General features: G+C 36.3%; 1 protein-coding gene across 1 annotated transcript in view; it reads left to right on the forward strand.

Moving 5' to 3' along the window:
* Positions 1-16128, forward strand: part of DMD (dystrophin) — a 1075555-nt gene that overhangs the window by 387667 nt on the left and 671760 nt on the right. The window contains 3 exon segments of the mRNA XM_035542302.2: positions 335-508; positions 5128-5283; positions 11167-11337. Of these exon segments, the coding sequence (XP_035398195.1) occupies positions 335-508; positions 5128-5283; positions 11167-11337 (501 nt within the window).

Here is a 16128-nt window from a genome sequence, read left to right on the forward strand (position 1 = left end):
TCTTTGTATTATGTTCAAGCCTCTAAACCTCCATTTTCTTCCCATCCCCAACATTATACATACTGGATAATATAAAAACTTTCCATTTCTTCAGTCCATTACACAGGCTCTTTTGTCCCTGTCTCTACTGCTTCCAGTGCCCTGGATGATCTTTTTCTTCCCATACAGACCAAGATTCTCTGCTGGTGGTATTTTCCCAAAAAAGATTTCAAATGTTTAAATGAGGAACTGTGCTGATTGATAATGCTTTCTAAGCATGCTGAAATGGATCTAAGGCTTGTCTTCAATGTTGATTTCATTTGACATTTAATATTCATCCCTGTTTACTTTTCAGAAAAAGCTGCAGGATGTCTCTGTGAAGTTTCGCTTGTTTCAAAAGCCAGCCAATTTTGAACAACGTCTACAAGAATGTAAAAGAATTTTAGATGAAGTGAAACTGCAGGTGCCCAAGTTGGAGTTGAACAGTGTTGAGCAGGAAGTAGTACAATCACAGTTGGATCACTGCATGGTGAATATATAAAAATACATATAAAAATACTCTCTTTCCTGTCTGTTCAGTCCTTAGAATGTATAGTATTTTCAGCTATGATTTTAATATGCCTGTGAGAGGAATTAGAAAATCTGAGAAAGATTTAAGAGGAAAGTTATGCGATGAAAGTATTTGGAACCTTTTTAGTTAACCCTTGATTGGGGGGGGGGGGGGGATATGGTTAGGAGGTGGAGAGAGAAGACAGAGAGAAGGGATTTATCCTCCTTGTGCAATTTCCCTTGTTTGCAAATGAGGTTAGAAGAACATTTATATGTTTAAAACTGTTCGATTTCAGAGCTTGCCAAGCTATAATAGCATGGTGATATTTCTCTAGCAGTCTTAAAGTAAATTATTTTTCCTTTTTATATGGTGTTGTCTTCTTCCATCATGACAAAGAAACGTAGGATACTTAAAAGAATGAAAAATCTTGAAAATATGAATTTATATGGAGAAAGTTAAAGAGCACGGAATGTTATCTGGAATTCAGGATGAGAAACAAAGTATCAGTTAATCACAAAATTTAAAAAAAATAAAATATTCTAATTTCAGTGTACTTTCAAACGATGGGCATGGACTTTCAGAATTTATTCAGTCATGGGGTATTTTTGAGCTGACTGAATGAGTATGTTGTGGTTTAGCCCGGCTGGCAGCCAAACACCACACAGCCGTTCACTCACCCTCCCCCCTCCCTCTCCGGGATGGGGGAGAGAAACAGGAAAGTGAAGCCTGTGAGTTGAGATAAAGACAGTTTATTAAGACAGGGAAAAGAATAACAATAATAATAATAATAATAGTAATAGTAATAATGTGTACGAAATAAGTGATGCACAATGCAATTGCTCACCACCCGTTGACCGATGCCCAGCCTATCCCCGAGCAGCCGGCCCCCCCCCCCTCCACCCCGGCTAGCCACCCCTATATATTGTTCAAGCATGACGTCAGATGGTATGGAATACCCCTTTGGCCAGTTTGGGTCAGCTGTCCTGGGTCTGTCCCCTCCCAGCTCCTGCTGCATCCCCAGCCTGCTCGCTAGCAGGACAGAGCGAGAAGCTGAAAAGTCCTTGGCTTGGTGTAAGCACTGCTCTACAACAATTAAAACATCAGCATGTTATCAGCGCTCTTCTCATTCTAATCCAAAACATAGCACCCTGCCAGCTACTAGGAGGAAAATTAACTCTGTCCTAACTGAAACCAGGACAGAGTACTACCTTACCTCAGGAAAAAACGTGACCTCTGTATACAGGTTCCAATCTCAGCTATGCCCCAATTATATGCCCCAACCAAAGAAATTTAGGGCTATATACTCCAGGGTGCATTTATAGTTAAATTATAGCAAGGTATTCTGGAAGAACGCCTGGTTGTATGCAAACAACCCAGAGGGAGTGTAGGAGTGAGCGGGCTGTGGGCCTCTCCTCCTCCTTGCAGAGGGTATGGCAGTATCTTGTTCCTGCTCCAGAAGGCGGATTGGACTAGATGATCTTTCAAGGTCCCTTCCAATCCCTAACATTCTGTGATTCTGTGACTTCCACTATATGAGAATATAAGTCAGGAATTCTTTCTAATCCTCCCTTCCATCTTGCATATGAGTTTATTTTCATGGATGGGATCTATTTTCCACCATCTGCTAACGTCATGGAATGCTGTAATATATGGGGTTGCGATGCATGCAATGCCTGGTTTTCTAGCCAGGAAGCTCAAAACATAAAGCAAAACCATTGCAGCTTTCATGAGATGTCATGCTGTGGCTTTTTTATGGTACAAGAGCAAAAGAGACCTGAATATGTCCTAAAGAATACGAGGAAAAATCTGTATGCATCACATTAATACCCTTGTAATCCCTTATTGTTGACAAGAAGTAGAGATAAAGATGAACACAGTTTTGATAACAGTAAAATGGAGATTTTAACAGCAAATATCAGGGCAATCAGATGCTTGTCTTCAGCTGTTTTTGTTTTGTTTAGTTTTTGTTTTGTTTGTTTTCTGGCACTTTGGCATGCCTGAAGACAGTTTTTTTTCCCTTAACTTCTTTCAGACCTAAATGTAAGAATAAAAAAATAAGTGTGGAATAAGTTGATTCTATTTTTTTACATATTTTTTTTAATGCAGTTACCTTTAAATTCATATTTTTATCAGAATTACATGGTAATTAGAATCCCTGTGCTTAGTTTCACTCAGTAGCTAGCTTTTGTAGCCCCATAGCTATCATGTTGTAGGAATATGTTTTTAGATCATTATTCTCTACAAGGAATCTCATGATACTTGTTTTAAAAATCTACTCATATTATCTGATCAGATATGACCAGTGTCTATCACACAACAGCTTCCTAATTTGTTGGCATATTTTCAGTGATGAAGAGTGTATCTTTTATATAGGGTACCTAGAGAGTAGTTGGTTTATATACCTACTGCCTTTAAGTAAATGAAATAACAATCATGTTGAGAGTCATCTTGGTAATTCAGATTATGGAGAAAATGTGCTTGGAAAAAATGTCTTTACTGTCCAGGTATACTAGACACAGATTTTATGTTGTGAGAGATACCACTGATAAAAGAGAAGCTCAAAAAATTACAGCTGAAAAAAAAAGTATAGTGTAATTTATTCTGCAGTTCTGTCAAAGTGTACAGGACAGTGTATTTATTTTGCAGCACATGATAGCAAAATGCCAGAACACAGAATTAAGCTAGACATCTGTGGTGGTATCACATGGATGGGCAGCTGAGCTCCACCACAACCGTTCTCTCACTCTCCCTCCTCAAAGGACGAGAGTGAGAAAATACGATGAAAAAGGGCTCAAGGGTTGAGATAAGGACAGGGAGATCACAAGAGTTATTGTTACAGGTAAAACAGACTCAGCATAGGGAGATTAATAAAATCTATTACCTATTACCAGCAAGGTAGAGCAGTGAGAAACTAAAAGCAAACCAAAAACACCTTCTCCCCATCCACCTCCTCCCCTCGAGCAGCACAGGGGAACGGGGACTGGTGGCTGGGGTCAGTCCCTGACTCTTCGTCTCGGCTGCTCCTTCACAGTCACTCTCTGCCCCTGCTCCACGTGGGGTCCCTCCCACGGGATGCCGTCCTTCCCGAACTGAGACTGCAGGGCCTGCCCACAGGCAGCAGCTCTTCAGGAACTGCTCCCACATGGCTCCGTACCACGGGGTCCATCCATTCCCCAGGAGCAAACTGCTCCAGCACGGGTCCCCCACGGGCGGGCGGCAGCTCCCCCCAGACCCCCTGCTCCTGCGTGGGCTCCTCTCCACGGGCTGCAGCTCCGGCCCGGGGCCTGCTCCTGCGGGGGCTCTCCGTGGGCCACAGCCTCCTCCAGGCCACATCCACCTGCTCCACGTGGGCTCCTCCACGGGCTGCAGCGTGGAGATCTGCTCCGTGTGGGACCCATGGGCTGCAGGGGGACAGCCTGCTCCACCAGGGCCCTCTCCACCACAGGCTGCAGGGGAACTACTGCTGCGTGCCTGGAGTAGCGCTGACCTTGGGGGCTGCAGGGCTGGTTCTCACTCAGCTCTGGCCACCAGTAGGTTGCTTTTCGAGCTAACTGGAGCTGTCTCTTGTCTAACACGGGACAGCTTTTGGGTCCTGCTCACAGAAGTCACCCTTGAAGCCCCCCTGCTACCTAGGCTTTGCCATGTAAATGGAACATCTCAAAAATAACATCTCAAAAATAGTTTCGCAGAAGGTTTATGTTTCACATTCTTTATATACCTCTGTGATAAAATATATTCTGCATTTCTGTGGAATCTCTTCCCACTGCTAAGTTGAGTGGAATTTCCTTTTTAGACCAAAATTTAATCTTAGATTAAATAGAATAATAAATTCAACTTCTATTTACATGAATGTTAATTTGGGCATTCATGTGGCTGGTAAATTGCTTGAGGTACCAAGTCATGTTTAGCTGATGATACTTTCTTCCTGTAGATTTTTTAATTATTTAAGTTTGTTAACAGAATTACACTTGATAAATGTAGGGAAAAACCTCTACCCTACCAGTCTCTTGATTTAGTAATACGAAAAACTGTTAGATTTTTAAGTGACTTTACTTGCTATCTATATAATTTAAATACATTCAACGAGCTGTACAAGTTGACAGAAAATGTTTGTTGTTGTTTTAAATACTGCATTATCTAAATCAGTTTGAAAATTACCTTTGTCATATAACAATGACTGATGGCATGTATTTTCTATAACATTTCTACTCTTACATTTGCTGACATGTCTGAAAATAATATTGGTAATGATAGGCTGTTCTGAATCTATTAATTTGATTTCTGATTTAGAAAAAATGGTAATTTTTTCTCAAACTTTTAATTACACTTTATTTTTTTATTTATTTAATTACATACACACTCAGGGTGAGTTTTTCTTTACCTTTACGTCACATACCTAGTATCTGATGAGCACTCTCAACTCCCCAGTTTTCAAAGGGGAGTGGGAGGTGCTCGAAGTCATGCATGATGGTGTTTTTAGGCAGCAAACAATACAGAGAATTCTAGTGCATCTTTCTAATAGCTTTATCTTTTCTGTGATCATTTTATCATTCTTCTTTTAATGGGGGTGTTTCTCTTTCATATTTCTATTTGAATAGAAATTATATAAAAGCCTGAGTGAGGTGAAGTCTGAAGTGGAAACAGTGATAAAAACTGGGAGGCAGATTGTTCAAAAGCAGCAAACAGAGAGCCCAAAAGAACTGGATGAAAGGCTTACAGCTTTGAAGTTGCAATATAATGAATTGGGTGCAAAGGTAAGCTGTGTATTTGGTAATACAAAATTACACTCTCTTTTTAACTGGCAAACTGAAGAATAATCTTGGTATGGTGAGTTAATGAGGCAAAGGCAGTCATCAGAATGTCTATTCAGTTGTGCTGAGAGAAGAAAAAAAAACTTCTAGAAAAATACAAAATTGCTTTATTAAAGTTTAAAATTATACTTCCTGTCTTTTTACTTTTTTTTTTCTAATAGTTTGTTGGTTTGGGTGGAGGAGGGCAGAGGTAGGTGTTGTTTCCTTTTAATGCCTCAAACAGTCACTAGTTTCAAAACACTTCAGGTCAGAAAAATGCTTTTTGTGAATTGATAACTTTTTTCTTTCTTTTTTTTTTTTTTCCCAATGAGCTACTTGATAAAAGAGAATTCTAGTTTTCATTTTCTTCTGCCTCTGGTTGTACAGATCTTTAAGTATTTTGCTTCTATTTGCTGTTTTCCAGAAATTGACCATAAGTTCTTGCTATTGCAGCTTTCCCCAGGAGGCATTTGTGTACCACTCTGCTTTGCTTCATCTGCACTCCTGACTTTAACTACAACTCTGCTCAGTTCTTGTCATAACTATTCCCTGGTTTAAATCTCATGGAAAACCCTAACTTAGCTGTTTGCTATATCCTAATATATAAATCACATAGAATATTTTTATGAGTATGTGGAATAACTGTCCCATTGTTTAACATATCAGATATCAGATATGAGCAAGCTTTCTTTTTTAGAAATTAGTCATTTGTCATCCTCTGTTCCATAGGGATCATTACATTTCTTCATGTTGAGCAACAGTGATCATCCTTTGAGCTCTGTCATGAGAACTGTATTGCCTTGGAATATAATTGTTTAGGAAACTTGTTTTTTAAAAAAATTCTGACATTTGTACAGTGCTCAGTTTGACCACTTAGTGTGTATTAGCATATAGTTAGGAGGAGTACATGAATACATTCCCAATATTCTCTTACTTCAGCTTCACCTGCAGAAAAATAAAAAACAAACAAATGAAAAAACGACGACAAATAGTTCTCAAAATGTGGCAGTTTTTTACATTACGCCAATGATAAATTAGTTATATGTAACTAACCTCATAGAACCAATCTCTATTTATTTCCCAAGCATTGTCTTTCATTGTGTAAAATTTTTATTTCTACATCATCTATTTCTGTATCAACTCACATAAAGTAAGATGCTGCTATGCTTCCTAACAGGATAATGTTTTTGTTCACTCAAATTTTCCCTCAAAGTCAACTAAACAGACAATAGGAAAGTCAGACTACTAACCAGTATCAACAAGACTATGACTAAAAATTATAACAATTGCATCATTTCCTAAAGGCTTTTTATTCTGGGTCTGCGTTATCTATGGAATGTGTTGTCTGCTACTGAAGTGCAATCCGCTACAAGGATTGTTGAGCTCTGAAGAGGAGCTGTGGCATTGTCCTAAAGAAAAACTTCATGCAAATAATTTAATTAACAGCTGTCCTTAATCTGTTTTCCTCCTCCTGCCCTCATTAGAACTATCCACAGAACTTCTAAAAACTGTAAGATTAGAGTAAATTGGGTGCAGCAAGTGCCTGTGTGAAGACTGTGAAATTCAGATATGGTTGTCTGTTTATTGTTAAAATTTATACACTTCTAATGAAAAGAATATATATATATATATATTAATTTTGGGAAACTATAAATGATTAATCAGTCAGTATGTGTTTTAAGCACATGGTGATTATTGGGCCCCACTGACTACAATAGCATAAAACAAGTTTGGGAACCTGAATTAAAACAGTTCTCTGTCTTACTAGAAAATAAAGGTATTAAAAGACATCAAGCTTTTGAGTGTAAATAAAACTGAAAAGTCTGCTTCATTAAGGTGTGGATAGCTATCATTGGAGATTATATAATATATTTGTTTTCTCCATTATTTTAGAAAGGACTGTAGCATTTGTTCCTACATTGTATTGAATGTAGCTGCAGCTAGACAGGTGCCATTATTTGAGGAAACCTCTCAACTAATGAAGGGATAAAAATGTGCCATTAGGAAGCCATTAGTTATCTGAAGTGAGCAATATTGAAAACCAATATCTCTCAAAAATCTGTAGTGTTGTTTTTACCTTTGTTGTCCTAGATTTAATTTTTCGCATTTGCTTTCACATATAATGGTATTTGATGGTTTTAGAGGGTCACAAATGCCCAAAATTAGAGAACTAGAATAATCACTTAGCCATTTTCAGTCCTAATTGATTGCACTGAGTCTGGAGAACCATAGTCTTTCTTTTGAAGGAAAAAAAAAAAAGAAAAAAAAAAGATAGTAGTTATAACTAATGGTATCTCAGGACTGAAATGAGTAGCCCTAGGGAAAACACATGTTCAAGTGTAGACTCACTTGTGTGATTTCATATATAGCGTTTCAGGAGGTCCCCTATATTTAAAACAATGCTTAATAAGCACATTCTTAAGAGTGTGTGAGGTATCATTCAGTAATTCAAACATGGTGAAGTGTTGTTCTCTCAAGTGGACAGAAAAATTACAATAATGTTTACTAATTTTGTACAACACCTACCGGAGTTTTGCTTTTTTTTTTTTTTTGTATCAATACTTGAGATCCTGAACCTAGAAGTACTTCCCCTTAAGAAGAGGAGTTGTTGTAGTTGTTGTTTGTTTTTTAATTTGCTTCTTTTGTTTTTAGCATATACACATTTGGATATCTATTCCTATCAATAAACCTAATTGATTAGGTAGTATCAGATTTTAACCCCCTTTTTGGTCTAGAAATGAGTTTTGTCTGTCCAGAAATTTTGCCCTTTGTTTTTAGCCAAATATGCTTTGAGAACATGATAAATAATTTTGAAACTTTAGTGGTGGCCTCAGTGTAAATAGTTTTGAAATGAAATTATAAGAAAACAAAATGTGGTTAAATGTCATGTGATAGTGGTTGCATTTAATGTAAGTATTCCATGCTTGTGCTTGCGTTCACTCATTTGTGAATTCATTATTCTCTCTTTGAGAGAAACACATGTATGCATATACACACAAATAGGTACAGCTTAGGTAGTGTGCTGGTTGTGAGTAGCTATGATGTAGGGTCTGTAGCATGCTCACAAATCACTTTATGATAATTCAGCAGAAGAGGGGGCTAGACTCTCTAAAACAAAGTGACAGTAATAATGTTCTCGGTGTTCTCCTAAGGGCAATGCATGCTAGAGTGATTCCTCACAAGCCCAGTGCTGCACAGGAATTTGACTATTCAACTTTGGCTGTATTTGGATGTGAAATACCTTTCTTTTTGCCTTAAATATCTATTTTTTTCATTGTATTTTTATTATTACAGACAAAGATTCTTTCAAGTAAACCATTAACATAGCTTAAATAGTTTTAAAATATAGAGTAAATTTATGGAGATAGTATGTTTGATATCACTGTCTGAAACAGAAGGCCTTAAGGTGGCACTGTTTCCTATTTGTCTTTAGAAATACATCTTTACGTTTAAAGTATAAGCAGGAACTGATAAATTTGTAACCTCCAGATATACACAGTGTGCATGGGAATAGGATAATATTATTGACAGTATACACAGAGTTTAGAGATGTATAGAGCCATACAAATATTTCTTCAAAAGCCATCATAGTTTTAGAATACACTGATACCAGTTTTGGATACCTGATACTACTGTAGACAATGGTACTTGCTGCCAGTGGTTGCACTCTTGGAGAAGATCTAATATAGAGATGGGGAAAAATTTGAAAGTGCCCCCTGCAGCCCACTCCCCCCTCCCCCCCCCCCCCAAAAAAAAAATCCTAATTTCATGAACAGAAATAGTCTTACCGTCAACATGAGGGGAAAATTAATCACAGTGTACAAAATTAAGCAAAAACAGGGTCTTGATATGGGCGGTGGTAAGCAACTAAAATAGAAGTGTAACTTAGAAGTTCCGGTTATGATATGCTTGTATTTATTCAATTTTATTAATTATTTTATTGTTTTAAGGGAGAAATACAAAGACTGCAATTAAAAAATACATAAATAAAAGTCAGTGGCTACAATCTCAGTTATTAATTGACATGCAAGGTTATTTCTTTTAAATGTTTGTGACCTACTGCACTCTCTCAATCCACCTTCATTGATCAGCATTTTGTTTTAATTTCAGCAGAACATAATGTATTAATTCATATTTTCTAATTACCAATCTCCTAATGCCCATTGTGGTGTAAGTTCCTATGTGAGATCCCTTCACTTAGTCTTCTGCCTGCTCTATTAAATATTCAGAAACTTACCTCTCTTCCTGAACATGCTCAGGGGCTTGTAGGGAAGATTGTGTTCCTCCCATCCCGCAGAATGTTAACCAAAATACCTTACAGGACAGTCAAGACAAATACTCGGCTTTCCTTCCGGGCATCAGGTAATATGCTTAAAAGAACTTTAAAAATAGCACATATATTGTCCATATTACTTCTCATCCAGAATGTTCAGCATATGAAAATCCTAACTGAGAAGCTGTGAGGGTGAAGTCGTGAACATGGATAGCTGGAAGATTGGAAGGTAGTGGTGGAGTATATGACTTAGGTAGGCCATAAAGGTTGGAAAGTGTAAAGAAAAACATAAAGGTGCTGCAGATAAGTCTGTGGTGAAGACTCCCAAGTAAAAGCTCCAGAATCAATTTCACGGGACTTGAGCTGGGTGATAGGTTACAGGCAAATGTGAGCGTGGGTTGGTGCTCTAAGGAAACTAGAAGTGACAAAACAGACAGGAGATGAGGAGGAAGAAGTAGAGAAAGGGCTATGATGGAGGATTGTGGACTGTGGGAAAGAAACTTGGGTTTACAGTCTACAGACTAAACTTCCTTTAAAAAGTCTGTAATACACCCTACTCATAGTAAATGCTTGTGAAGCTCTCTAGGAAAATGTACATTTTACCTTTTTGTTGTTGATTTATTTGGAACAGAGGTGCATAATCTTTAGTCAATGTCAAACAGATTTGCATGGGGACACGGTTTTCCTGGACACCTTGGTTTTCCTGTTCTCTATGAAAGAAAGCAAAATCTGTCCAAACTACAAGTGTTCCTATTGCAGGATGGGTGTGAGTGATTCTGCTCTGGGAGCATCATACTAAAGTTGCAGACACATTTTTTAAAAGGTGGTGGGAGGTGTGTGAGAGAGCTTTAATAAAGAACACACCAAAGAACGTAGTGCAAACTGTATGTTCCACAGTAACCCAAATAGGTGTTATTAAACCATAGAAAGGATTTACAAATGATGGATGTTTTTGCTGATTTTTTGTTTGCTTTGAAAAAGAAGAAAAAAAAATCCTATGCAAAAATACTACATTTAAAGACTGTTATTCAGACAACAAAAAAGCATTCTGAGAAGTTCAAAACTTAAGTTTAACTGTGTTGCCTTAGTTTGACATCATTCAATGACTTTTGTGCTTGAAAATTTGAGGGTTTGTTTGGCAGAGAGTCTTTTTTCTTCTATATGGTGTAGTTACACAGATAGAAAATGTTGAGTATTCAATATGACTATATAGCCATCTGTATGAAAATATACTCCTTGAAGGATTTTGACATTTATGCTGTGTCTCAGGGAAAGCCTGTTAATTCATCTGTTCTAAATTAGTTTGCTAGGCATGACTTCAAAAGAGAGAAGGGGATTTGCAGGGGTCTTCTGCTAGTTCAAACTAGCCTCTTTATGCACATGTTTTTGTTATAGGTACTTGCATTCTAGCAGCAAAATTGCAGATACTGAGAACTAAAGACAAATATATTAAAAGTGCAACTTGGCTTGTAAAATTTCAAGCTTTTATATGTAAGTGACACTTAGAATATACTATAAGAATCATCAAACCAGTTAGACTGAAGAGTTAAGAAACACATGTTTTATTTCCGCAGGTTACAGAAAAAAAGCAAGAGTTAGAGAAATGCTTGAAATTGTCCCGGAAGCTACGAAAAGAAATTAATGCTCTGACAGAATGGCTTGCAGCGACAGATGCGGAATTGACAAAGAGATCATCTGTGCAGGGGATGCCTAGCAATTTGGATGCTGAAATTGCCTGGGGCAAGGTAACATTGCAACACACAGTGTACCTTTATATATCTCAGTTTATGCATATTAAAGAAAGCTCAATAAAGAGAATACAAATTCTAGCATTTTAATTAGCAGAACTTTGTAACTGTTAAGACATTATATTTCAATAACATTAATGCTCAAAAAGTTTTAATCATATTAATCTTTTTACATATACATACTATGGAGGTGTATATACATGTATCCGTAGCACAATTCACCTTCATACTGCAGTAATCCTCACTGAGATGAATTTAAAGATAAGAATTTCATTTTTCAGAGAGTACTATTAATTATCCATCCAGTATCTATGTAAATAGAGATGCCTTCTCTTTCATCCCATTCTACTCATGGTTAGAAAAGTATTAAACAGTAAAACAGCTCCAACAGATGAAAGCTTAAGGATGTCAGAAGGGTGTATATTCCATGTGTTCAGATAGCAGCCAGGAGGTGGAATATTTGTTCCCTTACCTTGTTTGTTTTGTAGCTCATTCATTTTCACTCTGGGAGCTTCTTACTTCCCATGGTACCTCACTTCAAACTCTTAGTTTAGGTTAAAATTCAAATCCTAAAACGAAACTTTCCTCAAAATTGCTATGTATACCACAATTAGGTAAAAATCACAAAGGAATGTAAGAGTTCTACATCAAAGTGTGTATCTCTATGTGTTATAAAGACTTAGCACAGTATCATTCAACAGAAGCTAATCTAGTTTATATTCTGCATATGTAAGGAATATCCATTCTAACTCAGAACATAAGCAAACCACACCGTCATTATATACACATACCAAAATCTGTGTTTTTGAGGAAACCATGCTCATCATTATCCAAAGCTTTAAACTTCCAAATAATTATGTTCAGTCAGCAGCATTCTGAGTAAGTGCTCCTATATAATTTCAAAACAAGACAACAAAAAACTGTAAACATTATTGTTTATTTGTGAAAAAAAAAAAAAAACACTTCAGTTTTGCTTAATAGGAAAAATTCTTTAAACATCTTACCAGTTTCACCATACTCTATGGGTATGGTCCTGAATAATGTGCAGGCAACTTTATAAATTCTTTGAAAGGCTGTAGTGGTTTCAGGCACTGGTGTACGATTGGCTTCTAGTTTCCCGTATTTTTTTGAATATGTGTGTTTTTTTTGTTTTGTTTTTAACTGCCCCTTTCAAGCTTTCACTAACCCTTTGATAAGATGCCCTCAGCCTTGAAAAACACTGATAATTTATGAAATGAGTAAAAAGAAAACAAACAAACAAAAAACTAACAAAACAAACAAAAAAATACAAGTCTTTTGTGAGATATGGAGTGTTTTCTTTTGTCATCAGTCCCTAAGAATGACAGTGTTTTAAAAGTAATGTCCGAGCATATGTAAAGATCAGGTTTTACTATATTACAGTTACTTCTTTGACTATTACTACTTTGACTTTGGAACAAAAACCTTGATCCCTAAGATACCCCATTCCTGCATGGTATTTTCTCATTTTCACTTGCTGCCTTCACAGTAAAATATTACACAGTTCCTCTCATCACTTTTGATCAATATTGTGATCTTATCACACATAATATAGGACATGTCAGATATTTAAGAGATATTATATTAGAGGTTTGTCATGCCTCCAAACTAACCTGCTAGTTAGTCCATGACTCAGTCCATTTACCTGGTAAAGAAAGTAAAAACAATCTTTGGTGTTGCTAAACTACACAGTACATTTCTACCAAAACAGAAATATAAACTGTATGTTCGTATGTGCTTTTTCAGGAAAGTTAATTCAGACATGTATAGCTTCACAGCAGGTTAAATAGAAAGATTTGTCTTTGGTATCATTTAATTGTTAGATGTGAACCTTAATGCTTCAGAAATAGCATAATTAGAACTTAAAGTCTGATGATTAGCACAGTTACACAGTGGGAAGTCCTTGTTATGTCGCACTTTTGCTACGACAAGTACAACATATTTTTACCGTATAACAATCAAAAAAAAAAGTTAACAAAAGCTAATTAAAATGAGAAATATTAACATGAAAAATATATCAAGCAGGTGAACTGCTCTACTTACTACTCTTAATGCTACAGTATTATGAATTCTCATGAGGAAATGATACATAAAGGGTTGCAAAAAAAAACACCCTGGTAACAAGCAAATTTTGGCTTCAACTTCAGCACAAACCCCTAATATAAGACTGACCTCATGTAGTACCTCAACTCTTCTGCTTCAGTCAGCTGATCACTAAAATAAGAATAAACAACTTTGAATGAAAACGGCTGCCTCTTCTTGAACTATGTATTTACTGCATGTATTCATAATTCCTTTATCAGGATTGATTCTCCTTAGGAAGTCCAAGCCAATATTCACATAAATATGAGCACACTTTTAATTTTGAACAATCCAACAAATAGTGTCAGTGGCAGATCTTATTATTCCAAATATAATATGTGCAGATATTATGTGATACGATTATATTTTTTCCCAAAATAATCTGCTCCCACTAAAAGGCAGGAAATGTTTCGTGTTACCTTGGACACTTTAAAATCATTGTGAGGACTTCACAAGTACGCCACTGATACTTCTATGTTGAATTCAATGTGGCATCGTAAAAAAAAAAAGTACGTCAATAATTCAGTCCCCAGAAGCAGGTCTGCACAGTGTCTGATTAATGTCACAGCTTTGGGCTTTGTACTTCCTGAATAAGTAGGCTGCTGAAGACAGTAACCAATCTAAAGAAATGTACCAGGAGATGAATTAGGCCCAGCAGATTGCCATTGTGAGGAAAGTATGCAGAAAAACTAACATGGAAAATGGGTGGGGAGAACTCAGCAGTGTGAATGAACTGAAAATTGGATGTGTGCAGCAGTCAGTCTAACTAAGCAGAGAGATCATAATCTTTTTTCCTTACAGAACAAGGAAACAGTTATATTTATTAATGACTTATTTCTAATCCCTTTTCAGTACCCAAGAGTTTTTAAAAGTGAATGGAACTCAGGGGAGTTCAAAGATAATTATAGAGGTTAGAAGAACAAAATCATCTGTGAGAACATTGTCTTCAAGTAATAAACACCTAGAAGTAAAAAGGAGTGTCCAAGTGGAGTAGGAAATGACATTAATGAAAAGCAACAATCTTTACACGAAGGGAAATGTGTTATTTGTGCACATCTAGAATTTTTCTAAGGACAGAACAAAAACTTGTTGGCTGAGTTATGTGAAATGAGATGAGCAATATACCGAAGACTGTGAGTTGTGTCTTTTTACTCAGTAGAGACAAGCTAAATCTTTCCACTTGAATTCAGTTCTGTTATAATAGATAAGAAAAATGACATACGAGTAGAAAAATAGTCATTAAATATTCTATATTAAAAATCCATTTATAATTAGAAGACTGAGTTAGTGGACATATTTATCATGGAAGATGTTAATCATTGTGGGGTTTATTTGTCTTTTAATCAGGAGCTGGCCTGATAAGATTAGATTGCCAGGAAACCATATTCTCCAAAAGGAAAAGGCAGGTGGTATTACCAGAAAAAATTCTCTATTGCTTCCTACTATCAGCAGTATAATTCTTCTAGTACTTTAATGTTATATTTCAGCTAGAGAGTATAATAGCAGGGAGTATAAAGTTAGCTTGAAGTATGCAGAATTATATTAGCTAACATATTTAACAACATATTTCCTGTCAGTGAAATCAGTGAAATAAAATGACCTGAAAATTGTACCAACTGATTCATAGTCAGTGGCCAGAATGTAATAAAAAATAAAAGATGTGCTGTGAATAAACAAATAAATGTATATAATCAACTATTGAGAAGGCCATAATGTCAGTTTCTGATTAATTCTTTAATCCCACCATTTCTTTTAGAGACATTTGAATTATTAACATTACTTTCGAGTAATTCACAATATACAGGTTTTGTGGAGGCATATGTAACTTTTCTTCTCTCCTTTGTTGATTTTGAATTTTTAAATCTACGTACCTAAACTACAAATAATAAAATAAAAATAAAACATCATCCTTGTTACTTAGCTACAATTCTGGTTTGCCTGAAAAAAAAATTTTAAAAAATAGCAGTTTAATTTGATACACAGCAGTCTTACTGTTATGAACTACTGCTCAGAAACCCTCCGAGCTATGGGTCCAATGCTATCTGTTATATTGCAATGAATAAAATGTAAGTAGACTGTCACTGGATGAAGAAAGGTCAAATTTAAAAAATAAATGTTATCAAAGAAGGTATTATGTATGTTATTTAGAAGATCCGGAAAAAAAAATTGTTAGTTTACCTGGGATGTAATGCATTATATCCTACAGGGAAGGTCCTAGCTGATAATGCACTGTGGAATTCCTCCTGTCTTTACAATCTTGCTAGTTTTTCAGTTGAATTCAGTGGGTCCAGGATTTCATATGTAAGAACTCTGAATAATTGAGATTTGAAGTAATCGGAAGATGGCTTTTTCACTTTGATGTTGTGTTGATGGCCCCAATGTGTATTTTTTTTAAAAAGGTGGGAAAAGTGTTGGTGCTTACTTATGCCATTGGTTATTTATTACTCTACTTTCTAATAATACACAGGAGTGCTAATTTTCACATTACCCAGAGGTGCACCTGGTCTTTGGTTTATCTTATTTCTTTACTGTGAAAGGAACAGTGCCTGGGATGAGGTCCATTGGATGAGTTCCATTACCTCAGACTTTTTCTAAGATATCACAAAGCATACAACCAGGTTTTGGATGGAAGTTTTATTTAACAGACATTTAATTATCTGATCCTTCTGTTTGTATTTCTAGTTAGGC

Source organism: Cygnus atratus, chromosome 1 (genome assembly GCF_013377495.2).
Source record: "Cygnus atratus isolate AKBS03 ecotype Queensland, Australia chromosome 1, CAtr_DNAZoo_HiC_assembly, whole genome shotgun sequence".
Taxonomy (NCBI): Eukaryota; Metazoa; Chordata; class Aves; order Anseriformes; family Anatidae; genus Cygnus; species Cygnus atratus.